Source organism: Aptenodytes forsteri, unplaced genomic scaffold (genome assembly GCF_000699145.1).
Source record: "Aptenodytes forsteri isolate BGI_AS27 unplaced genomic scaffold, ASM69914v1 Scaffold523, whole genome shotgun sequence".
In the NCBI taxonomy this organism is placed as follows: Eukaryota; Metazoa; Chordata; class Aves; order Sphenisciformes; family Spheniscidae; genus Aptenodytes; species Aptenodytes forsteri.
The window spans coordinates 1,280,487-1,306,437 of NW_008794159.1; the positions used below are offsets into that span (position 1 = coordinate 1,280,487).

Here is a 25,951-nt window from a genome sequence, read left to right on the forward strand (position 1 = left end):
TCTAATACAAAAGGTTGCATCAAAGATTTTTATTAAAAAAATAAATCATGCTGACTAAAAGCCACTGCACTTCTTCCAAGACCAAAAAGTTCTTGATAACAAGAATAAAACTGACTTTTCAAGACGCAGGCATTAGAGCCCTGGAAGGCCAATTATATTTCAAAAGGAATTTGTTAATCATCTGCAGAAAATTCAATTTAGCCAAACTGAAAACTATGGAAATATTTAGACAATCTAGTGCCAAAAAAAAGGTATAGAAAGGAGGAGGGGACACAAAGCAAAAATTTAAAAAAAAAAAAAACAGGAAAGTGGATTTTTACATTGAATGCCAGTAAGTTTGGGTTTTTTAATAGTAATACATGGTGGACTACAGTATAGAAAGCATGGCAAAAAAAGGAAGACGGGGTCATTGTAAAATCATCTTTTTAGACAATCTAGTGCCAAAAAAAAGGTATAGAAAGGAGGAGGGGACACAAAGCAAAAATTTAAAAAAAAAAAAAACAGGAAAGTGGATTTTTACATTGAATGCCAGTAAGTTTGGGTTTTTTAATAGTAATACATGGTGGACTACAGTATAGAAAGCATGGCAAAAAAAGGAAGACGGGGTCATTGTAAAATCATCTTTGTTCAACAAGTTATGAAAAAAGCGCACACACTCTATATGAGAAAGCTGGTATCAAGTTTGATTCACTCTTACCTTCAAAATTTACTTTTAAAATGAGATTAATGTAATATAAACATCAAAAATAACCCTACAATACTCTGATATTTCAGAATGTTGTTGGTGTAGAATGCTCACATAGGGCTTTTTTCATTAATAATTACACTTGTTACAATACCAACTAAGTACTCTTGAGCAGATAATCATATTTTCCTCACATGTGTATTAAAGCACATTCCACTTTGGTGACTGGACAGCAGTATTCCCTTGAAAGCTGCAGTAAGGCACTGCAGCTAACAACACGAGGTTGGTGATGCGCTCCTGGCTGACGCATTTAATGCCCTGAGTTGCTCTGTTTTAGGAGATTTCAGAAATGTATATATCTGGAAAAAAAAGTGCTGCCTATACTATGCCTGATCATGTCCTCACAGCTGGAGACAGACTGTCTCCCTGTGATCCTACATTGGTCAGGCAGCCAGAGAAGAAGCTAGAAGGCCCTAGATACACAAAGAACTCAAGACTCTGAATTCCCATGTGGATCAGTGTACTGCAATAAAGAAAAATCACTGTAGGACTTCGGTATACAAGAGTCAAAGGGAGCTTATAAAAGGTTAAGGTGGAGATCATGAAGCAGCAGGAGACACATGCATAACCCCAAAGTACACTGCTAATCAAGGGAAAACATAGTCCTGTGCATGCAGCGCACATCTGTCATACAAATCCCTTTTGCACAAATGTAGTTCCACTTGAAAAAAATATACTTCCATAAATTGCAATGAGATTTGTTCCATTGAACAGGTTCAGAATATTATTTTCACAGTTAATATTTTTAGGTCAGCTATGGATATTTTGTTGCACTGAATTCAGTTACTACTTTCATGTTCCAAAACTAAGATTTATTTCACTAGAGGAAAGAAAAACATTAAAAGCAATGTAATTAAGTTTAACTAAGTTTCTATAGAAAAAAAAAAAAAATCAAAGTTTTAATGAATGAAATATACACTTACAAAATATGTCTTTGCTTCTAAATATTCACTCTTACCTCTTCTGCTTGCATCATCTTGAAAACCTCCCCAAATTCAGAGTTTTCTCCTGTTCCAATAACTATCCCCTAAAAAACCAAAAATAAAGCCAATTCAAATCTGAAGTTTAATTTTAATGTTAGTAGTTGCTTTTGACAACTTTGACTCAAATAGTGGGTAAATGCCATTTAGCCCGCTATGACTGTGTTAGCTTTGTTTATAAAATTAATCCTTGGCACAAGTAGGAAATATTTTTGCTAAAAACCATTTTGCCTCTGTGAAACAAACTGCTATTCTATGCACTGCTGAAGTATTTAGTAACTACCCCTAATAAAACTCAAACAGGGAAACACCTATCTTACACTAGCCAAAACTGTATTTTCAGTTCCAGATTTTCAAACACATGAGTATAGTTCTAGAAGTAAAATACCACATCCTAGACAGAAGGTTTCACATCATCTGCTCCCTATAAATTTGAGCTCTCCTAGATTAGTTTTCTTTTTAAACCAGTGTCTGAAAAAGCACCAATGAGAAAAGCTCTGCAGCGTATCACAGTAGTCCTCCATATTTCCAGTAAAAATTTCTATTTCTATTCCTTTTCTATCATTTCAGAAAACTCAAAATATATGTAGTCATTGAAGTACATTTCTCAATTGATAGGTGAACTTTAAAAATAAGATCTGCCTTCAAATAGTTGAAACATGGAAAATATTCTTCCCTATCAATAATGATTTTACCTTTGCTTTTCCACATCTGACCAATGTTCCCATGAAAGCAATATTGCTCCTAGAAGTAAGGTCTCCATTGGTTGCTGCTGGCTGAGGAGCTGTAGATTTAGAGCAAGGAGCTGTCTCACCCGTGAGACTGGATTCATCAATAGAAAGGTCCACAGCCTTTGAAAACAAAAATACATGGACTAGGTAAAAAGCATGACAATTTTATAGTTAGAAGTTTTAATAGAAGTTTCCCAATTTTGACCATTAAAAATGCATCCAATTTATTCATATGGTAAGAAACCATGTCAATATCAACCATATTTTAAGGATCAACAAAGCAACAAGCACTCCTACAAAATATTGCAGCAATGTAACAAGCTCTCACTTTGAAGAGTCAAAGTTTACTCATAATTTTATGTCCATGACTGGTTTTCTGTAAAACATTCAAGAGGTTGCAACTGTGATGCATTCGGTCACCAAACAAAATAATTAACTGGGACTGCAAGTGCACATACATATTATCCTCTCAACTCTTCCTCTGTCCACTTTCTCCTATCACGGTCCATTAAGAACTCGCTAACAAAAAGCGTATTTCATATAGTGGTTTTTGTTCACAAAGTCTCTGTAGAGAAAATGCTATTCAAGCAACAGTCGAGTAGAGGAACAGAAGCTGCCTTTTTTTGTTTTAAGTTTTACTTTTGTGGGTTTTTGGTAGCATGTGGGTGCAGTTAGAGAAGGAAAAGGTAAACATGAATTATTCTGTATTAATCAGCTGGCAGATGAAGATGATAAAATTTGTGTTCTATAAATACAATCCAAAACAAAAAATAACTTATCAAAATATAAGTTGAAGAGAAATGTCTTTCCTCAACTGACATCAATTCTTACATATTGACCTACTGACCTAAATGAGACTTGAACAGAGTAAAAGCCCAAATCATTAAATTCTGTTCACAAAATTTTAATAATGCAAAATTATTTTACTTAAAAGTATAAAGCCACTATTGGTGACCAAACCACTAAATTTCAAGATAACCTTCTCAAGAAAAACAGTATTAAAGGATGCATAATAAAACTCAACTGCCAAAACTCTTTGAAAGGATATCACTTACAAAGAGTAAATAAGAATCAGTTACATTGCACTCAGTACCACCACACTATAGCAGATTGCGCCAAGGTTCAAGCTGGGGTTTTTTTGGTGTTTCGGTTTGGTTTTTTTAAGTAGCATGATAACTCTGATGCACTCCAGTTCTAGCTGGACAACAAAATGAACACAGGCTGCTAGACCAAAAATAACTTAGTCCATGTTAAAAGAGGATAGCGCCTTTACTAAAGTGCTTTCTGATCAGTCAAATCCCTCTAATTCCTGCTATCCTCTCAAATAGTTACCAGTGCAGTACCCATTTTTAAAAGATGGATGCTGTATCAATAAAGGAAAAGGGACACTTGTCAAAAACTGCAATGAAATCTTTCAAAGCCATAAAGAACGATTAACTCCAAAAAGTTCTATAGTAATTTTGTATTTGTGACATATTCCTCAGACTCCAAGCTGAAACAGGATGAAGATGCCACTTTGCTACTGTTCAGATTTAGCCATGAGCTCTGAAACATTTATCATCACTACCAAAAGGAACTGTGTTCAAAGCCTACACTGTTCTAGGTAGCTCTTGATGTGATACTCTGGCTTTAGAGAAGGTTACCATAACACTTGATGGACCACTCATTAACATACAGAAAACTTAGGCCAGAAAGGGTCTTCAAATACGTTTCGGAAAACAAGATTGCCCCCACGAGACTAGATCGCTGAAGAAACTTCTTCTCACATATATGAAAGGCTTCAGAAAGTAAACAGTGCCTAATTACCATTTGTACAATTTTCTAGGACAGCGTCAATCAGGATATGCTGAAGAGATCTAGTACTTTATCTGAAAAAGATGATCTCCATTTAATTTGTTTTAAAGCCCGCCACCCCATAACAATGCCCAGTAGAAACAAGATGAAAACAGGATTACATGCTCTTATTTTCAAATGATCTGCAAGAGTAGTTGAGATAAAGATGGCACAAATTTTCATCTGGTGTAGGGCTACAGACAGCTGAGGAACTTCTAATTCCCTTTGCAAGAGGTCCAAGCATGCTGCTATCGTAGCATGCTATAAGCTGATGAGCAAGAAAGATGCTGCTGCAACAGCAATTTCACACCAATGCAGAGACTATACAATTGCTGAGGGAAGGAGAAACTGTTTGCAGTCACAAAAAACAAACCCACTCAAGTACTAATTACACTACAGGGGCTAACAACAGATGATCCAGACAAATTTCTCAAGAGCGCCACAAATTTGTCTCAGAAAGTAGCTCGTTTAGGCTTTGTCTATAAAGCGAACACTGATTAATCCAGTATCAATCATGGATATGCTGGATATACAGCTCATCATACCCAGAAGTTACTTTAACATGATAGATAGCCCAGATATTGGGCAACCTGAGGATGCCCAATCTGACAGAAAAGTAACATGACACTATTCAACCAAAACCATCAAAAGCAAGATGAATATATATACACTCCATTTCATTTTTAGAGAATCTGCAAGTACTATTATAGTGCTATTGCTTCAACTCAAACACTTCCAGCAGCATTAATATTATGAATCAAATATTTAGTAAACTAGAAGATATAACAACACACACTGATGAAAAAGTGTCAGAGAGAAAAGATTACACTGGCATAATTTCACTTTTTTTATATTCCATTATCAGAGAACACTGAAACTATACCCTAAAGATTAATGCAAATAAAGACTTGAAATCACCTCCACCAGCTGCCAAAATATCTTATCATTCAGACTGAAAACAATTATTTTACAACTTGTTTAACACTGAGAAAAAGTACTCAACTAAAGTTTTCAAGAATGCATTACTACATAAAATTGGAAAATTCTTTCCTTTCATGTCCTATAATCAGAAACTACATATATTGTTAAGAATGCACAATTACATTTGGGAACTGAATTATTTCAAAATTTCTATCTAGATAGTTGTGAACTCCAAACAGTAACACTTACTGCACTTCAGTATTCAGTGGCTATCTTCTCTTCCCCTCTGTTCCACAAAAAGAAAAGTTATTAAAGCAATTAGGTATATACCTCAAATAATCGTAGATCAGCCGGGACTCTGTCTCCAACTGACAGGCAGACTGTATCACCTGGGACTAAATCTCTTGCAAGTGTATGTTCCACCCTACCTTCTCGTACACTGTAGGTAAAAACCATGAAGAGTGTCAGAACATCTTTTCTGGCATTTTGTCAAATAAAAGCATTCACGCTGTTGATTATGCACTGCAGTGTTACTGGTTTCAGCAAAATACTGATTCTATTCTGCTGCTTGTTTCTTAGAAGTTACACATCAGTAATATCATTTGAAGTGATCAGAGGGGCAACAACATGGAGTAATTTTTTAGGCCCATACAAGTCTTTAAAATGAGCAAAAGCAAAGCACATTCTGTGTCAGCATAACAGTTTGGTATGAAGGCAGTAAGTTCAGTAAAACCTTTTTTGTTTTACTCATTGAATTTAATATGACTTAATTTAGAACTGAAAGGACAAACAATTCCATACCAATGGCATTCTGGAGGCACAAGTTTACTAAGCTCTTCAAGAGATTTTTCTGATCTGTACTCCTGCAGAGATATTAAAAAAAAAATATAGCAGATAATATTTTTAAAACAGGAAAAAGTTAAACAACAATAAGATGTATCTACATGTACTAAAATTTATCTTATTAGTAAAGTTGTTTTAAAGTAATATTCCAAAAAAATCAGATAAAAGATGCCCTTCAACAGTTCTATATTAGATACTTTAAAAAGCAAATATGGTCCAAAAACTGAAAAATATACAGATTTAAGAGTTTTCCTACATGCATTTCTGAAAGAATAGCAGAGGTCCTTTGCATTTTCCTTCAACATCTTCAGGGCTTTGTAATACTTGCAGTAATGCTTCTAAACTCAGGGATCAGACACATGATTAAGTTCTACAGTTTAACAAGTTAGTACCAAAAATACTGTGTTCATGCTCTTAACCCCAGGAGAACTAAGGTATCACAGCTCATCTAACTCAATAAACAGATTACAGAATTAAGGTAAACAAAGATATAGAGCACAAACACAAAGCAATTTTGGTTTAGGCACACACTGAGTAAAGCTGGGTATTTACAGAATGAAATTTTTTTTATGACTTAGAAAATTACTTAAAGATAACTATTATTTTTTGTAAAATTTCTGTACAAGATTGAAACCAGAGCTACATTTTCAAAATCTTTTTATATGAAGTTAAGTATTTAAAAGTACTTCAACACTATTTATTCCAAGTGCTTCTTTAGAAGTACTCTTTTATGGCTGAGTATAACACCCACATAGATGCATAAATGTCAATGTAGTTAAAGCAGCACAAATCACGCATATTAGAAAAGGCAAAAGACTTGGATGAAAGCACAGAGCTCTTTACTCAACCATTCACAGCACAATGCATCAAGACAACTACTTCAGTCTTATAAATAGAAGAGTTTACATAAAAGCAATAATCTTATTTGGACAACGGCTATCTTACCTGAACGAAGGCAACTGTAACAACAATGAGTATTGCCTGCAAGAAAACAAAAGTAAGATAAAAGAATGCTAAATGGCCGTGAAAGTGATGATATTTGGGTTTGCTCAACCACAGTTGTTACTACATATTAACAATATGATTTGGAAACAAACTTTCTCACGCTCAAAATCATTCTGTATCCCTTGGGTCTGTTATAAAAGCAATGCCGTTATCTATTTACATCTGCTCTAGTGATGTCCAAGAACTCAATAGCCTGATTTTACTAAAACTAAGATTAACAACTAGATAGTGATTTTGAAAGAAAACTTCCTCTGCTCTGTGTTTCTAAAAAGCAAGCAAGAGACAGCAGTGGAGAGAGATCCATGACACAAATAGAAAAACTGGCCTGAATGAAGTGTGAATGGTGTTCTCTGTGAACAGAAACAGACTTAAGGGCATTAACCAAGGAAAAAAAACATGAAATAATTCAACTTTCAGCCACAACAAGTAAATACATTTCATAATACAATAATTTACCTAAATTCAACTTATGAACACAACAGACCTATACTCAAAATGGCATGTTTTTTCTTAAAGAAGCCATATAATTTATCTTCCAAAGAAAACTATTATTTCTAGAGAATTAGAGGGTTTAGGAGCAAACCTCCAGTTACCTTGAGGTAATTACAAAAGTAAAACTCAACACAGAGAGTGCAGAGGTCAGCCATCACAAAAAACAGCTAGAACTTGCCTCTGATCATACAGAAATCACGATTTTCAGTTATCACCTATCACCCCAAAAAGGTCATTTTCTTCTCTGTGTCATTTGCAATGACAAATGTTTAGCAGTCCTGTATTTGCTCACTAGTTTAGCACCCTATTCAACAGCAAACTTCTACAAAAATTCATTATTTCAGTTTCTATCTTCCTTCTGCTATTTCTAAAGACTTCAGGTTACATATCTTTTTCTTTTTTTAAAAGATTACACCTTTCAAGTAAATTCACAGAAGGCTTATGCTGGTTTCAGTTTGAAATTAAAGCATAATTTAAGATTAAAATTACATAGAAGACACCAAAAATTGCTCCTCTAAACAAATACCTAAAGACAGGCGTTTCCACCAATGAAAGAGTAAAGATGCAAGATGCAGCCTGATAATTATTTGTTGATGTATTTTGATATGTTCTACTGCTATCAGTCAAGGGGAAAAAAAAAAAATCCAGTCACAAACTTAGACTTAATTACAGCATCCAAATCAAATTCATTAATTAGAATCAAGCAATCCCATCCCACATTGGCATTCATGTGATGTTGAAAGTACATGTGGTCACACATTCTGAAGTACTCTTAAAGAAGATAAATATTTAGTTCCTTACCACAGTGATACTGACAGCATCATCAAACTGATGCATTAAAACACTGATGACTGCAGATGCCAGGAGAAGCATAATAAGGGGATTTTTAAACTGAAATTAAACAGAACAGTAATTCAGCAATACTCTTGACAGAAAAACTATTTTATCTAGCCCTCAAAGCACACCTGATCTATTTTTGAAATGTTTTATTCTATAATTAAAATATTTCTAACCTACCAGCGCAAACAAAATCTGACTCTGTACAGTTCAGATTTTACTTGAGGTTTTTTTTCCCTAAAGATCAAAGACCTTGAATGGAGCGTATTCAATACATAACAGGAGAAAACTGTTTCTTACAGTTCTTGATTCACATTTTTTTAAGACAAAAAGAATAACCTCCTGTATTTAGGTTAAATACACAAAAGAAGCCTGAAATATATTCAAAATGTCTTTGACGTAACAAGCTGATCCTGTTCCCAGCAACTGATGACTATCAAGGCAGCAATATATTTCCTAATTTCAAGTCATGATTTCTTGTTTTACAAGATGCAAGTTTTCCTTTAAGATCATATGCTTTCTTCAAATTTCTAAGGCTAAAATAATAAAGGATCTTGCTTCTACATGACAGATGGTTGCTAACATGGTCATTTTTTTGAGAAACGTTATGAAAAAAGAACATTCCTACAATTAAAGTGAACGTTCTAAAAAGCACATGATAGGCACATGCAAAGCAAATACGTATCTTAATAAATCCTACCTAAAAGAGACTTGGTTAACATGCTTTAGAAGCATTCCGATGCATCTGACTCATTTGACACCACACATGGGAGAATAAAGCATTAATGCCAGAGGACAGCTAGTATGTGATGATGTTCCCACTGCTGCTATCAGCAGAGTGCTGAGTATCTTTTTAGTCACTCCCAAGTAAAACAGTTTCTCTAGAATTAACTATCTATTACTTCAGGGTTTACTCTAGCACTTAACTGCACTGCTGCTCAGACGAGGTGCAGGAAACATTGACCAAAGTGTTTAACATTACAAACTCATTAGAAAAATCTTCTGTGTGAAAAGTTGCTGCAAATAGCTCGTGCAGCTGGGTGGTGGGAGAGGGTGGGAGGGAGTAGGGACACTTCCACACCATTTCAAGAAGCTGCACGGGCTTATATATGCATAATAAATCACACTGATAGGAAAAAAATTCACACTTGATTTCTGCCAGTTCTGCTTAACACCAGAATCAAGGCTGGCCCCACCCCCACCCTCAGTTCAAAGGCAGTGGTTTTGCTTTTTAAAATTTCCTTTGTCTATCAAGTTATTCATACTTCATGTTCCATTTAAATGTTTACCAGTCATATGCATTTGTGTCTGACCTTCCTGCAATTCATGCTTAAGTCTTTGCCTACAGGGAACTTTTATTCTGCTTCTCCAGCCCTCGGGCTAGTTATAAACATACATTCAAGACCAAATCATGTAAGAAAACACTGGCATGCGCCTAAATGCTTTTCCAACAGGTAAATTAGATATAAATTACAGAAGTTGCAATTTCCTATTCCACTAGAGTTTCCCCACTTTTATCAGAATATGTTCATGCACACAAAAGCTAAGTAATAAAGAGCAAAACTACTGACAAGCAGTAAAACCAAAAAGCAGAAAGGACAAAAATCTTAACCTGGGAAATATATTTTTTCCACAGTGGTTCATCTTCACTAATATCAAATTCATTCCATCCATGGAATGCCCGTCTATGACAAACTTCACAGTTTTTTAAGCCATTCTGAAGATTAGCCTGTTAAAATATGCAAAGAATAACACAGTCAGCAATTACACTGATAAGCTAGACTTCAAAATAAATTCCAACACCAAAAATCTATAGCCTTAGATTATAAAAATTTGGCCAACATCAGAAAGACAAGCTTGGTACTAATGTTTGTATGACAATAAAAGCTAACCACTATTTTAAAACTCAATTTGGCAGTACTTAAGAGTACTTCAACAAAAAATTCACAGAAGAACTACAGAAGCAGATGCTGTTTCACATCTCTAAATGATTGTTGATCTTCCCTGCAGAAAACTGTTCAGCAAGCCAAACTGTGGGCATAGTTCAGACTCTTGAGGATTACGTCAGGGGTTCAGTTACTCAGCCAAATGACACAGCAATAGCTTCAAAGTCTTGAGTTGTCAGTGACCAACATTCATCATGGTGTACTCCTCAAGCAGTCAAGCATACAGAAAATGAAAAAAGACCATCTATCACGAAAATTAACCCAGATTCAACGGTTCATAAATCTGTCAAGGGGTAGCTTTCCCAATCCTGTTCCTCCACTTGAAATGGAGGCTACTGAAAGAAATTAAGGACATTAAGGATTCCTTAGAGAAATGGAAGCAGTAGCTATGAAAAACAGAATTTTATAGGAAGATAACTCCAGCAGTTTTATTAACAAAAAGCAATCTTCAAAGCATACATAAATCTGACCATTTTGAAGTTGAATCTCATCCCCCTTCCAAAAACCTGATTTTTTTGAAAACGTTAGAGATTAGAGCATTTCAAGTAACAATTTAAAAATCAACATGCTTTTAGAAGGAGATAATAGTTAATATCAAACTGCATGACAATGCATAGACTTTCAATGACAAGATCTGTCCTTAAGAAACATCAAACTTATTGTTTGGTAACATCAGTGCATTCTTAAGAGATGCAAAAATCACTTACTTGCAGAATGCTTGCAACTTCATCAACTGGCAATTCACTTGCTTTTTTTGAAGACAGTACAGGAATCATTGTCTCATTGTCACCATCAGGGATTTTTTGAAGACGTGCAACCTAAGAAACAAAACCAAAGTCTGAAGGAAAGGGGAGCACTAACATTTCACTTCAAACAACATATACCAGAGCAATGCAGTATTAATGCCATTAAAAGGTAGTTTTTGATAACCATTTGCACTTTAAAAAGAAAAAAAAAATCTACAATTCAGCTTATTTTCATGCAGTACCATCTGCAATAATAAAAGAAAACACTGGACATACAACTGAAGATGAATTTCTATAACGATGTGTTAAGTGATGACAAAGATCCTAACAGTTAAATATATTCATAATCCTTTAGCTCACTACTGTCAACACCTGGTCAGAAAGTAATCACTCCAGATAATTTCACTCCCTGCCCCTACTTTCTACTCATTAATGAAGGTGGTCTAAGCAGGCCTAGTTACATTTTCTTGTACACAAAGAAAGGAGAAACATTAAGGAAACCTCAAACAAGAGCACAGATGCAAACGAAGTCATAAAACTTGACTGCAGTACAAAAGCTTCAAGTCAATGCTATAAAAAGTAACATTTTCCTGTAATTTTAGGAAGTTAAAATTTTGTGATCTGCAGAACAGAGCAACAGCAACATTGATCGCACAGCTCAGCACTGCTCTGATACTTAATGAAGCTTCAGAGTTTCCGAATTCTTGCTTATTAAATGAGAAGCTAGAGTAATATTCTTTTTTCCTCCTCACTTATCTTACCGCACCCACAATTAATCTCTCGTCCATCTTGCTACACACACATCCCCTCTCCATTAACTGGAAGACACCTGACATGCAAACATGCACACCACAGAAATGGTTTTCCCATTATACTTGCACAGAATTTGAGTAGGCAGTTTTACACTTTTATACAAGACTAAGTATTTTTTAATCTCCTCTATGGATGCTGAGACTTAAAATATAAGATAAAGTACTTCAAGATGACAATACATTAAAAGATTCCAGCATTTTTATGCCCTAAAAAAGTATGACAATCTTCATTTTCTATACTGCACACTGTTTGCCATGTACTCAAATACGATAGCCGAGATGAATTCAACTCAATATTTGTTCTTCTAGCTGCTTACCTAAACAGACTCCACAAAGACTTCATGCCAGAGGTCCAAGGGAACAATGAACAAAGGTGAGAGTGCTACAGTTGGAACTCACACGCTTTTGCTTTCAAGAGGAAACCCTTGGAAACTCTCCACATTTGCCATGCAGTTCCTAGTGAAACGGTAAACCAACAGGACTTGCTCCTTTCACTGTAATTATAAGAAGGGAGGTCTAGACACCAAGATGAGAAACAGGGTGATACAGGGCATGGGTTTGAGCTGTTGGGCAGGGGGGGTGGCAGACAAAAGAACTGCACCTTAACAATGTGTTTTACTGGCCTCCAAAGAGGGGAAACCCCTTGGACCCCACTCAGCTTTCTGTAGCCTGAAGCCAGCGGGACTGAGCAGCTGGGCTGCCGGAGTGCAGCTCAGCAAGGGCCAAGAATGGAAGCTCAGCTACGCTCTGCCACACCTCCACTCCATATTTTCCACATTTCATTCCACTGAAAAAGCTTTGTTTTGTTCTTTACTATCCTTCTAATGATGCATTTATGCAAAGACCAGAATTGGAAAGTCTGTGGCCCAATTTTTAGAGTATTACAAAACATGTGACTTAAGTATGCTTTAGCATCGGTTAGGTACTTATTGAAACCTTAAGTACATACACCAATGTAAGTCTTCTTTAAAAATCATGGTGAATACACATTATTACACACTATAAATATATACATTTACAAAAATAATCTAGCAAGTTATCATTTCCAAATACCTTTACATGTTTCAAATTAGACGAGAAATTGAGTCAAAAAATATTTCATCCATGGTTCAGCAAAATAACAGATTTTTCTCTCTCTCAACATATGTATATTTAAAGTATTTTACAAGAACTATTACTTTCAACATCAGAAGAAAAAACAAAATCGCAAGTATAATTCTGTTCCTAACAAGGGGTCTTTTTACAAAACCCAATGCTAACAAGCCCTTACACCAACAAGGTTACACTATTCTGGACCAGAGGGACAAACGTTTGCTCCACGGTTTAAGACTTCTCACAGAACACAGCATCATAAGACTCCCTCTACAAAACAGAGCTATTATTAAAGCAACTTAAGCTGACCACAACAGCAGCAGAATGGCGGGTATTTCAGTTAGGAATAATACAGACACTGTGATCCTAAGCCTTACAAAATACTCTTTGGTATATACAAGTTCATTTCCCTAAAACTTCATCATGGGGAGTGATGCATCATCATGACCACTCAGTCTTCCATGCAGCCAGCCAGCCTTTGGTTAAGTGCACCACCACTTTTACCAGCATCCATGAAGCACTCGATGCTCACAAGATTCAGTCCCTAGGAAGAAACAGTTTCATTCAAATTCACATATTCTGCAATTAAGAACACACCCAGTTACAGCTGCTGTTAAGCCTACACATACAAACCAATATTAAGTTAAATCACTTCAATTCTCAGGAAATTGCCATTGGAGATGATGACTTTTCATACTCTAAATGGTTATACTTAATTTTCTTTGGATTTTAACCTTACTTCTGTTTCAGTTTTCTTGGACCGCACACTTTTCTAAACCAAACATTCACCCACAATTTTGCCACAGTCTCCCCTCTTTGATAGAACACCCTACCAAATTATTAGCTCATGTTCTTTTCTTTAAGGTTTCCCATCTTAAGTACTAGCTTTTGATTTTTATTGAAAATAGATACCACATTCATGGTATTAGCTACCAAACACCAGTTTAGGGCTGAAAACTGTTTAGCCTAAGTGCTGTTTCAAAACAAACCCACAAACATATGACTTTGACCAAGATGACTCCACATTCTCAACAAAAATGCTGAGCAACCAAGCTTTCCCAGTAAGAGTAGGCAGAAATGAACTGACAGCCATTACAAATTTTAGTGTTGAGAAAAATCTTTTTCCCTGTACCAGCTGACATGGCTGCTAAACAGAAATAATTCCAAAAATGGATACATAACTGATCGTTTCCCTGATATTATCAATTAGGACTTCAGAATAACAACCTTTTTAAGGATATTTTAAGAATTAAATATCCTTAACAGAAATGTTAAAGTACTCTCGGAGATCAGGCTTTTCCAAATAAATCTTCATTAGTGCAGAAGAATTGTGCTACAACAAAGCCTATTTTAACAACCTTTTTGTGACAGACTCAAAGAGGCATTGATTTTGAATGAGTGTTTCATTCATATTATCTCCTACTTTTACAAAGAATACTGTACTGTAGGCAGTGAAAAAATCTACAGAGAAAATCCGGTATAGGATTAGAAAAATAAAGGCTCAGAAGGTCTTTTTATAGCCAGTTCCTTTCTCTAGAGCAAAATTACATATCATAAGACAATTCTGGAGGGATCCTCATCTAATTTCTCAAACATCTCTACAATCTGTGTAGATAAACTACATTTGTAGTTCAGAAAAGAACAGTTTCAAATATCTAACATTTTCCCACCAATTCCATTCAATTGCTTAGCCAACGAGAAACTGATCACTGTTCCCTTCATCACTACCTTCCAAAATATAAAGTGGGTTACACCAATAGATTTAGGTCCAAAAACATAGTTGGAAAAAGTGCTTGCTATCTGCTGGAACACAATAACTATATTCAAGCAAATAATTTTGCCTTTACTATGCATTACTTCCACAAAGCAAGAGAAAGATTACTTACTCAATACTGTTGGGCAAGTGCTCTACAGTCCTTCGCACTGCTGCCCAGATCTGCACACTGGAGATGTGGGCTTCTGCAACACCTTTTAGTGTATCCAACAGAAGCTATCCCCAAAACCACAGTGTTCTATATTAAAGGAGTCAACCCACATACAGTAAGATGTCTTCCCATCCTATGCTGCAATTAATTTTCAAGCATCTATCAGCTGATACCTTAAAACACTTCAGTACTTCGTTGCAGGCCAAGTTTTTATATGGATAATTGGGCTAAGAAATGACACTGGCCTATGCTGCGATATCAGACAGGCAGCACATATGTAACCACTGAAGCTTTTGGAGCTATGACTACAGCTTCCCATTCCCTGCTTGCAGCTAACTCTACCAAGGAACAAAGAAGCAGGATGCTAACTAATAAAAATAAATAGCTGCCTCAGGAAGGACTTTTCTTGGACCACTTCCAATGTACACAGCACCATTTCTAGACCAAGAAACATGCATTAATCATATGACCACAGAACTGTGACCAAAGTATGTTTATCAAAATTAATACAGATTAGTTTGGAAGGCTTACACTACCAGAAATTCAGAGTCTTCTGTAAAGAAAAATCTAGTTAACCAGTTAACAGTAATGTGTTACTGTTTTTTCTTCCTCATACACTACGAAATTCTGCCTACCCTCTTTCTACCATGACCAATACCAAGTACCAACAACCTACCTCTACCACTCTGTTTCTCAGCTTAGCAGGAACAGCCCATTATCAGCAGGGCTCGCTGACATTGAGATGCTTTTACAATTATTTTTTAAGGGGAAATTTTAGCTCTGCTTCCTCAGAGAATGCAAATGGCAGGACCTACATTCACTGAGAGCAGTCTAAAGATTTAGAACATTCTCAGAGCAAAATCTATTTTTAGACAAACTTGTTACCAAAACATATTGGCTAATTAGCTAATATAAAGTCCTGTAAATATTACATGCAGTTACTCAACTGACCTACAAGTGCAAAATACAAAGATGATGTAAAAACAAAACTACCAAGAACAGCAAAAGTGAAGAAAAAAGAGGTTTAAAAAACAATGACATTTAAGTTGAGGTAAAGAGAAATGACGATTCTTTCTTTGAGAAGTTCCTTCAGAAACCTGAGAGACAAGAATGCATCTGGGGCTGGGCACTCTACTCTCAGGAAGAACTGTTTACACTACCACACAAGAAGTCTCCCTAGCAAACTGCAGGTTAATAGAGCCAGTTCTTGGGAAACACTGTGGCACAACTGGAAGTGTAAAAAGACGACTGGAAGCACTGACTCCACATGCTTTCCAATATTTGCCTCTTAACCACATCTATCACTTTCTTCTGAATCATCCCATCCACCTGAACAGCTGATTCAGTCAGTTTGAATCTACCCCATCAGTTCCTGTAAAACTGAACCCCTTTCAAGCCAACTCAAGTACTACAAAGACCTTTTGACTTGTTTGTAGTGATCAACCTGTACGACTGTTATTGTATGAGCAGCTAGTGACCCACATCCAGGTATATGCCCCTGTATCGCAGATGCTGTGCAACTGCTACTGAATTGTGCTGTGTCTAATCAATAGTAAAATTAATGAATGTACACATAATCAATGTGTAATTAATCAATGTGCATTTAATCTTAAGTATATGTACAGTACATTGTCTTTTCCACTTGAAATATTACAAACACCTGCTCAGGAACTGCAGCTTTATTAATGAGATAAGGATATTAGAGCATGTTGTCCAAGGGACACTTCAAAGCCAACATTCCAGACCTGACTGCTATTGGTGATTGATGAACCTGTACTGTGAGCAAAACCCCCTAAGAGTACCAGTGAACTCAGAGCAGACGAGATCTACAGTGTGCCAAGCCCTGACCAGAGATCCATCCAAAGTCCTATCATCTCAGGGCTCCCAGCATCAGAAAGGACATACGATTTTATACCTTGCTATCACCTTTTTTGAGTTATTAATAGTGATCTGCCTTGCAAGCGTTTATGCCTTTCTTATTGGGGTCCCGAAAGAATCAGCACTTCCTCACCCACCATAAGAATTAGCTTCCATTTTTCACTTACCTCCCCTACGCTGAAAAAAAATGATAGTGTTCAGCAACATAATAAAAAGGCGTTTCACTGAATACAAAACAGATTGAAACTTACAAGCTTCTCAATTCCCGAATTTTCTGTATGATCAAACTATATGTGATGTATACTAAAAAGTTTAGAAAGCTCAGATCCTACTAAGCATGTTCTGCTCCAGTTCTGTACTATTCAGAGCCAGGATGGTAGGTGCGGAGGGGTAACGACAGATAGATCAACTACTGTGGACATCAGTGCACACAGTAACATAATAAAATACCAAGTGCTTACCTCTTCCACACTGTCTGGCATCCTGGAAAGTACACAGGGCTAGAGATCAACCAGATGTCAGTGGGCATAGAGGCCTGAGTCTCTGTGTGTGTGCACGTGGACTTTGGAAACAGTTCCCGCTAGGCAAAGACTCTTGGCTGTGAAAGGTATCTTTAAGGAAAAGACTCTACCCAGAATGGAAGTAATCCTCTTTTCTGTCAGTTCCGTCAGATATGAAGCATCAGTGCAAAGTTTTCTCCTACTTATTAGGACACGGTGGCTAGAGGTTTTAGAGATCTAGATCTTTAGCCATCTTATTGTCCATCTTCAAACTCTCCATTTAAATAGGTCATTGCTCAGCATCATGACTGTGATTCCACAGTCACCTTCTAGCAATGACCTTAAAAATATCTATTTCACTAGATGTTTTGCCATCTTTGCCTCCCCCACTTGTCTAGAAGGCAAGATGCTCCTAGAACCTCAGTACAGGTCCCAGCCACAGAACAATGACCACACGATGACAAGACACAGCAAAAATCCAAGCACCAAAAAAAAAAAGCATTAGGCACACTCAACAGTCATAGTAAGTCCTAGACCAACTGCACACACAGAAGCAAACCCTGGATGCATAGCAGGATTCCAGAAGTGGAGGCAGGGTGGAGAAGAGCACGCGAAGAGCCCTCAGACCATTCTGGAACAAGCAACACCCAACATGGTTGTGACTATGATGCAACTTCCTCCATGAAATTCTGCCAGATGTTAACAGGAATTAAATCTCCAGAGAAATTCACCAGTTATGCTAGCAAAAGAAGCAGGTGGAAGTAGCTGAGTGTGGTGGATACAGATTTAATAAAATAAATAAAAATCAGTGCAACCAAGTTCACAAACTATAAATGCAGACAAGCGACAAACTTAGCTTGATTAAGTAAATTCCATTATTTAATGTCTTATTCTTGGCTTTTGAACTAATTTTTTAATGATGTGCAGAAAACTGAAAGTTATATTCAGGAAGACTTCATCTATACGGACTGTACTGATGTAGTTGTTTGTACCTCATATGTGATTAAATCAAAGACCAATTACTTCCTGTATTCTCAACTAGCAATTTCTCTAATGAGTCTCAAAACCCTGTAAATTTAGATCTGAAAAATACCCAAACACTGTGACTGACCAATAAACCCCTATAACAGAAGGCTCAGAGGAGATGGGCAAGGGCGATGTGCCCATGAAGCTCAGTAAATAATGTAGGGTGTGACTAACCACAGCTGTTGCAAAGAGGATAACTTTACCTCAACACAATGGGGACTGGAGGGTGGGCTTTGCTTTTAATAAACAATTAACATCAGTTGAGTGGATCAACTGGTGGTATAAATGTTTCTCCCCAATTTCATCAAAAGAATGTGAATGTCTGAGTTAGCCAGACCAGCATGGGGGGATGTATATGTGGCTCCGCCCAACATATGCACTGAACAACCAACAATATTTCAAAGAGAGCAACAGGCTTGAGCTGGTTTCAACCCACATATTCCTCTCCGGCAACTGGGGATGCCAAGCGTCATGACAGTGAGCATATTATAGAGACTGGTAATGGGAATCACATTGGTATTGTGATTGAACTGTGTATTGCAATTTCTGTATTTTTCTAAGTGTAACTTACAAAATATACTTAAAACATCATACAAATGTATCATTCTGCTAAATCAGAAATCCCACATAACATCAAATATCTTCAAATATACACATTTGATATTAAACATTACACCCTCTATACATGGATTACCTAAAAGAACCTGGTCAGACAAATACCTTTATGGGAAATAACGCTGCTTTCTTAGAGCAACAAGTGCCAACACTCATTCAACACAAACATCCACGACCAATTTGCAAAGAGTATTTTACTTGCCACTGCAAAGAGCTGTCCCTTCCCATCCCCAAAAGGTTGAAGTCTGCAGATTAATGAACCACTTGTTTTCTACAAGGCACTGTTTGCTCAGGAGAAGAAATACTTTTTTGAAAGCTTTGAAGTTACTGTCTACTGTCTTCATTTGAATGGACTCCTTTGGAAAAGTGTGATGATTTTTCACTTCTGGGGAAACAGCTGCAGCAGCCCTGTATTCTAATATTCAAAGAAATTTGTTCCTATTCAACAGTATTTTAGTTTAAACATTTTACCAGGAGTCCCCACATCAAAGGAAGCGCACACAGAAAAGTTCTGTCTCTAAAAAAGCCATAAGGAAAGAGAAACACTAATTTGCATTAATGAGTTTGCCTTGCAGAGTAATTTCTACCCTGGGAGGTCCCATAGTTTCAGCCTCTTGCTATTGTGTGTTATTTTGTAAGACTTTACAGAAAATGGGCGATATTCAACCTGGCACAGACACCACCCATTAACCAAAGAAATATAAATACCCAAACTATGAGAACAACCTGCTAAGCTGCCCCATGAGCCTGAAAAAAAACCTGCCTTGTATTTGAGTACTATTTCAGCAGTGCTTAGGACTTTCACTACGGCCAACCACCAGCCATAACGCAGAACTGTACTCCTTGGTACACAACATTTCTGCATTTCTGACCAACTAAGAAACAGAAATCTGAATACTGGCACCAACCGTCTTGAATCTCAAGGTTTGCCCAATCTTAAAAGTTGTAAAATATTTGAGAGACACACCTATCCCCAATCCCATCTACTTTCAGGCAATGTAATAAAAACTACAATGCTCCATTTAACATCCAACTTAGTAACTCTACAGTAGTCTATAAAGCTCAAGAACTATTTTCAAGTACTAAAAATACTTAAGTACTAAACATATCTTCTAAAAAAAACACTTCTCTGAGAAACACATCTCCACAATCTGAAATGCATCTTACTCTTTCAGGATGCTTCACCATGTCTTCTTTAATTTAAAAAAATAGAAAGGAAAGTAGGACATCTAGTTCAACTGAGGCTACCAGCACAACAGCAAAGCTAAGCAATTTTCTGTAATCGTAGTATATTCCATGTGGTTATCTTGCAAGCCTTGTGAATGACAACTGCCTGCTCTCTAGCTGGAGAAAATATTTCACAAAAATAATGATACCTTAACCTGACTGCAGTGCTGTAGATTGTAGGAGTAATGGCAACAAAAGTTCCGACTAAACCCCCCCCACCACATCTGTCCAAACCACCTTATCTTCCTTTAGCCCATTTATGTAGCACACAGTTGAAACTTAAGAATGCCAAACATTCAAGCTTTGTATTCAATCGCTACAAAAGATTTACCATTTAGAGCATTTCTGCATACTCTGGAGGATGTACTATGATGAATTTAAAGCCTCGTTGCTGAAAGCCTTGAGGTGGCATCAGAGTTACCAAGAATGCACTGACAAACACACCAGACCAATCTGTATTTGATTGGCCAAAATATTCAGCTTTGATTCTTCCTGTTCAAAAAAACTCCTTGAACACTGGAAAAGTCTGCTTGAACATTTCATACATTTGTCATTACTTATTAATCAGAAGAAGAAAAAGATACAGAATCCTAAGCACACACTAAAATGATCAAATCAATGCTAATGCCTTGATGAAAGCGAAGTTTACCTATAATAGCACTGGGTCAGTTCAGAAACTCATCACCCAAGGAAGAGAGCACCGATGGCCGTATCTCACTTGACTCCAAATAGCATACACCTCTGCTTAAATCCTGATTCACATGAAGCCTTTTAGAAGTTGAAGGCCAAAAGACTTCGGGTTTAAATATCAGTCATTTATCTTGCCAGAGAGTTGCTAATTTCTAGAAAATAACATCTACACTTAGAAATAAGATCATATGGCTCCTCTCCAATAGTCTGCTTCTATCTCACAACACTTTGAAGTGCTGAGCTTCTCAAAATGAAGGACAGCACTTGAACAGCAAACACTAATAAAGAATTTTAGCACCCTGCGATATACTAGTAATGTATCCATGACATGCAGACTTTAGTTGCCATATGATTTTATTAAGCAAAAACACCAACATAAATATTTGCTCAGTATTTGTTTAAAATAATGAAAGAAGCTCCAAGACCCAATCGTTGATTATATCCTTGACAGCTACGCAGTTACTTCATAATGTGACAAAATAAAATTCTAATTAAAAAAATCCTGAACTTACTGTTTACAACAGTTCTCAGGACCAAGCCAGTGTCAGTGCCAATTTAAATGCAAACATAACTCACTGCATAATTACTCTACTTATGGTAATAAGCTTTCTTATAATTAGTATCAAGAAAGAAGCAGCATTGTATTCACCAAGCTTTTTTTTGTAAATTATGTATGCAGAAAGAAGTGCTGCAGAAAATTTATGACAAAAATATTTTAAAAGCCTTTGTAAAAGATTTGTATGCAGAAAAAAGTGCTGCAGAAAATTTATGACAAAAATATTTTAAAAGCCTTTGTAAAAGATTCTGTAGGCTGTATCTGCTAACCCATTATCCATTTTATCCCTTCTAACTGTTTAGAGTAGAATGTTTAGAAAACAAAAAACTTGTTTGGAAAACAAGAAACAGATGCTTGTCCCAAATTTATACCTTGATTATTCTATTTTCCTTCTCTTCTCTGCATTGTAACTTTATCATTCCTTCTAGCTTCTACAAACCACACTGTAAATGCCAATTTTATCATCCGGTGTCAATTAGGTATCACCTGAACTCTTTCACCAATTCAAAAGCAGGTCTCAACTAAAACCTACTTACTAACTTATTCCACTCTTGCAAAATTCCACCGTGATCTATGGGTGAATTTATATTGAACTGAAGCTATGACTACATAAAAAAAGTGAGTCAAGCTAATGCTTATGCTAAAAGGAGGTCTCACTGCTTTGTCCCTCATTGTTTTCGACATTAACTGGATGCTTCATGAGCCCATTCAACTTACTAATTCAACAGAAAGCTGTCCAACAGGGGGCAAGGGGAAAGAAGGGCCGGGCTAACCTTCCGCCAAGCTAGCAAGCCAGACAAACTCAACAACCATGACAGCCAACGCAACACATACAGCAGGAACACAGCTGAGAGTAGGACCTTCTTTCAGCAGTAGTGAGACCCTTTCATTCAGTCCTATAGAAGAGCATCCCAAGATCACCACACACTTGTCGAACTCTTCACCAAAAAAGCAAGCAAAAATGTTTGTTTCTCTTTTGTTAAATTAGCTACCCTGAGAATTGTCTGCATTTTCCTTACACCACTGTTTTTCCTGACTCACGAAGAAGAGATTATGCCATAGACTCCCCACATAAAGCAGTTACAAAGCTAGCAAAATAATAAACATACATTCTGCCATATCTGAACTCAAGCAGATTCCATGTTAAACCATTCTAGATTATTATAAATTAACATTTCTGATTTATCTGCATGGGAAAAAAAAAGGAAAGGAAACAAAAACTATCTAAATGCTCCGTCAACCAGTCAAACAACAGATTAAAAGATGACACTGACTGTTCAACTAAAAAGGATATCTATGTTTCTAACGCAAGACAAGCGCTACATTAACTTAGCAGTTATTTATCAAAGCACTGTTAAAAGATAGGAAGGTATCTACTAGAACTGGCCTTTAGTAAAGACTCTCCACTTTTTAAAAAAAGAAAAAAATATCTCTCACCTTTATCCACCTTATCACATTATCCTCCAAGTTAAACAGAAGAGATGTGACTTTTTTGCCAACATAAGTTTAAAGTATCAGGTTCTAATTTTCTGCAAGCTGCAGATGGTAAGAAACAGTAATCAATGAATATTAAAATTCTTGTTTTACCTATTAGTTTATTAAGAAATCATCTACATGTCAAAAGGAACATGAACTGCTGTGATAATACCAAGTCCATTTCAGAATTTCTAACATTTACCATCACAAATTTCATTCTTATTATTTTGGATATTACTTTCATGAAACAACTGATGCCACTCTGGAACAATTTAAATTGTTTTCAAGTCACTGCTGCCACAGGCATCCCTTCCCCCTCTGTTTTCAGTTGCATGTATGCACTCTCCACCCCCTCATCAGTACTTAGAGCTGCCTAATCCATGATGACCTAGCCCAGGGTGCTAACTCACTGCCCCCAAAAACCAAAATCTATTCACTGATCTTCAATCGTTTAGTTTAGCAACTAAGCCCATTTTCACCATTTAAGAAAAACCACCCATGAAACTCATTAGGATATTCAAGCACACGACAAACAAAAACGATTCATTTGTCATCTCAGGATTATGTGAAGAACTAAAGCATCTTTTTCAAAGAAGAAAAAATTACTGACTTATCCTCACCATTCAACCAATTATCAAAATTATCCTGAAATTACTACTGACAGACTATAGGCTGAAATTAACAGTCATCTTCGAAGATTAGCTGAAATTAACCAGGACTCAAAACAATGAAGATTAAGGAGGATTTCAGAATCACCACATGATGTTCTTATTACTTACAGTAAGTCTGGTCTGAGTTTTTGTACCAACCTTCTACATGATTTTGGGAGAGTCTTTTTGGTTTACAGGTGGGAAAATGTTACTCCGACCTCTTGTGCTGGGCACTTAATGATCTGAATACAAATGCTGCAGAAGGCCTTGGTAACAAAACAGTACTCCTATTTAACAATTTGTATTTGTAATCATAGTCTGACCTCAGAGTAGAGAAGCTCAAAGTTGATGTAACCTAAACTGTATTCTTTATTTTTTTACTGAAAGGTAGTCTTCTACAAGACAATCTTCAGCAGAACAAAACCTGTCATAATCTAAAAGATGGTGATAAAAGAAAAAAAAAAATTCAGACTACAGTTATAGAAAATTACTTAAAACGTCCCAAAGGCATCAATGGAGAGATCCAAAAATTACAAAGCCTAGTTTGCACTCAGAGTTACGTTTTGTCTAAACAGCTGCATGTTCTCTTGACTGCTTACAGTTTAAGAAAAAGCTCTGCTTATGGAAAGAAGTCACAAAATTCTATCTTTCAAACAGAAATAGAAACATCATTCCTCTAAGTCATGGTTTTATTGAGCTAAGCAGAAGTCTTCTTATGATGGGAAATTCTCTCTTCCCCATTACTATGAGACACATGAATTTTTGTGGAAGTTTAATCATCCCAACACAAGAGACAGGAACCATGAAGTCTTGGGACAAAACATTAGCTAGCTTAGAGGAAACATACAATACTGCTTATGAAAACTGAATTAACACAGGAAAACATTAGTTTTCCAAACCATTTATCACTTCCCAATCTTGAATATTCATCCAAATACAGGGGGGAAAAAGAATCTGCCATCTCTTGCTCAATATCCAAACTAAAGAGACCTTTCAAACACAAACTTGCAAACTAAAAAGTTAAAAGATATTCTAACTGTAATCTTTGTTCTACAAGATTACAAAGATTCTTCAGCTATTTCCTGGAGAAAATACATTAAGGATCCCCTCAAGAGTGCTGAAAAGTTCCAGTATGAAAGCTGCTAGTGTCTAGCTGTCTCAATGTCAAATGGATAGAAAAAGAAGAGCTCAGAAATACCAAGAACACCAAAACAGACAGTAGACAGTTGTAAATATATGTGCCTGTCTGGAGACTCACTTATGGGGGGAGGGGGGCAGAGTGTGGAAAGAGTGGAGAGAAAGTAATTCAAATGTTAAGAGAACCAACTCAGTCATCTTTTTATTCATACTGAAGTTTAGCTTTCCTCCTACCCCCAGAAGCCTACTCCATTTTGAAAGCCCTCAACAAACGACAGCATTTATTCCTGCCTTTGAAATACACATCTGATCACCTTTTATTTTTCCCCTAGATAAAGCTTTTTTTTATAAGTTACTTCTATCATACAAATATTACTAATTTTTAAACATAATTTATTTATTCCATAAGAAACATAAGAAATACCATCTTTGTGCTACCAGCATTCAGAAGAATTAGAATGGGCCATCCTATCATACACAACTTGATTATAAACTACACCTAAGATATACTATTTATTTGGTAATACAACTAAAAGGCATTAAAAGTCTTCCTGCCATTTTGGTTTTGGCACACAAATATCAGACAGCTACTTTTTTCCCTCTAAGTGTATTTCTATTCACTGGCATTATATTCACTTTGCTTCCCCCGCCCCCAATGCTGCCCATTCAAAAATCTTTTATTTGCAATGCAGTGACTGAAATGCAAAGGCACTGACACTACTTCTATCAGCTATCTAGCCTCCCCCCCCCCCAAAAAAAAAAAAACCCCCAAAAAAAAAAAAAAAGATCAATCTTCTAGAGACGCTCCCCCACAATCCAAAATTCCTTCTACCTGACAAGTTCTGTGCTCTTTCTAACAAATATTCAGCTAGAAGACGTGATCAATAGAATTAAGAGAATTCTAACATTATTTTGAAGTTAGAAGAAAGTTCTGGCATGCCAGATTATAATAACCTACATAGTTTTCAACAGAGGTTGGACTTCACAATTTCTACAACTTTCCAGCCATGGAAGACAACCGTATTTTGAAAACGGAACAATATCCAACTGTAGAAAATAATTTAGTTAGTCTACACCACAAACTCAATCCAGTTCTTCATTCAAGTCAAACTATTAAAAAAGCACCTTTCTTCAGAGAGGAGCTCCTTTTCCTCCCACCCCAATGTCTCACATAACAACCTATAGCAAAGGAAATCCAGTAGCCACCTAAAAAAAAAAATCCATCTAATTTCTTCAAAGGATACTGATGACATAAGAGGGGTGGGGGAAACAACAGTTCTTGTCTTTT

General features: G+C 36.4%; 1 protein-coding gene across 1 annotated transcript in view; it reads right to left on the reverse strand.

Moving 5' to 3' along the window:
- Positions 1-25,951, reverse strand: part of ATP2C1 (ATPase secretory pathway Ca2+ transporting 1) — a 49,999-nt gene that overhangs the window by 23,202 nt on the left and 846 nt on the right. The window contains exons 2-9 of the mRNA XM_009280478.2: positions 11,041-11,151; positions 10,000-10,116; positions 8,352-8,441; positions 6,999-7,034; positions 6,012-6,073; positions 5,541-5,649; positions 2,421-2,576; positions 1,704-1,772 (exon numbers count right to left, since the gene is read on the reverse strand). Of these exons, the coding sequence (XP_009278753.1) occupies positions 1,704-1,772; positions 2,421-2,576; positions 5,541-5,649; positions 6,012-6,073; positions 6,999-7,034; positions 8,352-8,441; positions 10,000-10,116; positions 11,041-11,151 (750 nt within the window). The remainder of the gene's footprint in view (positions 1-1,703; positions 1,773-2,420; positions 2,577-5,540; positions 5,650-6,011; positions 6,074-6,998; positions 7,035-8,351; positions 8,442-9,999; positions 10,117-11,040; positions 11,152-25,951) is intronic.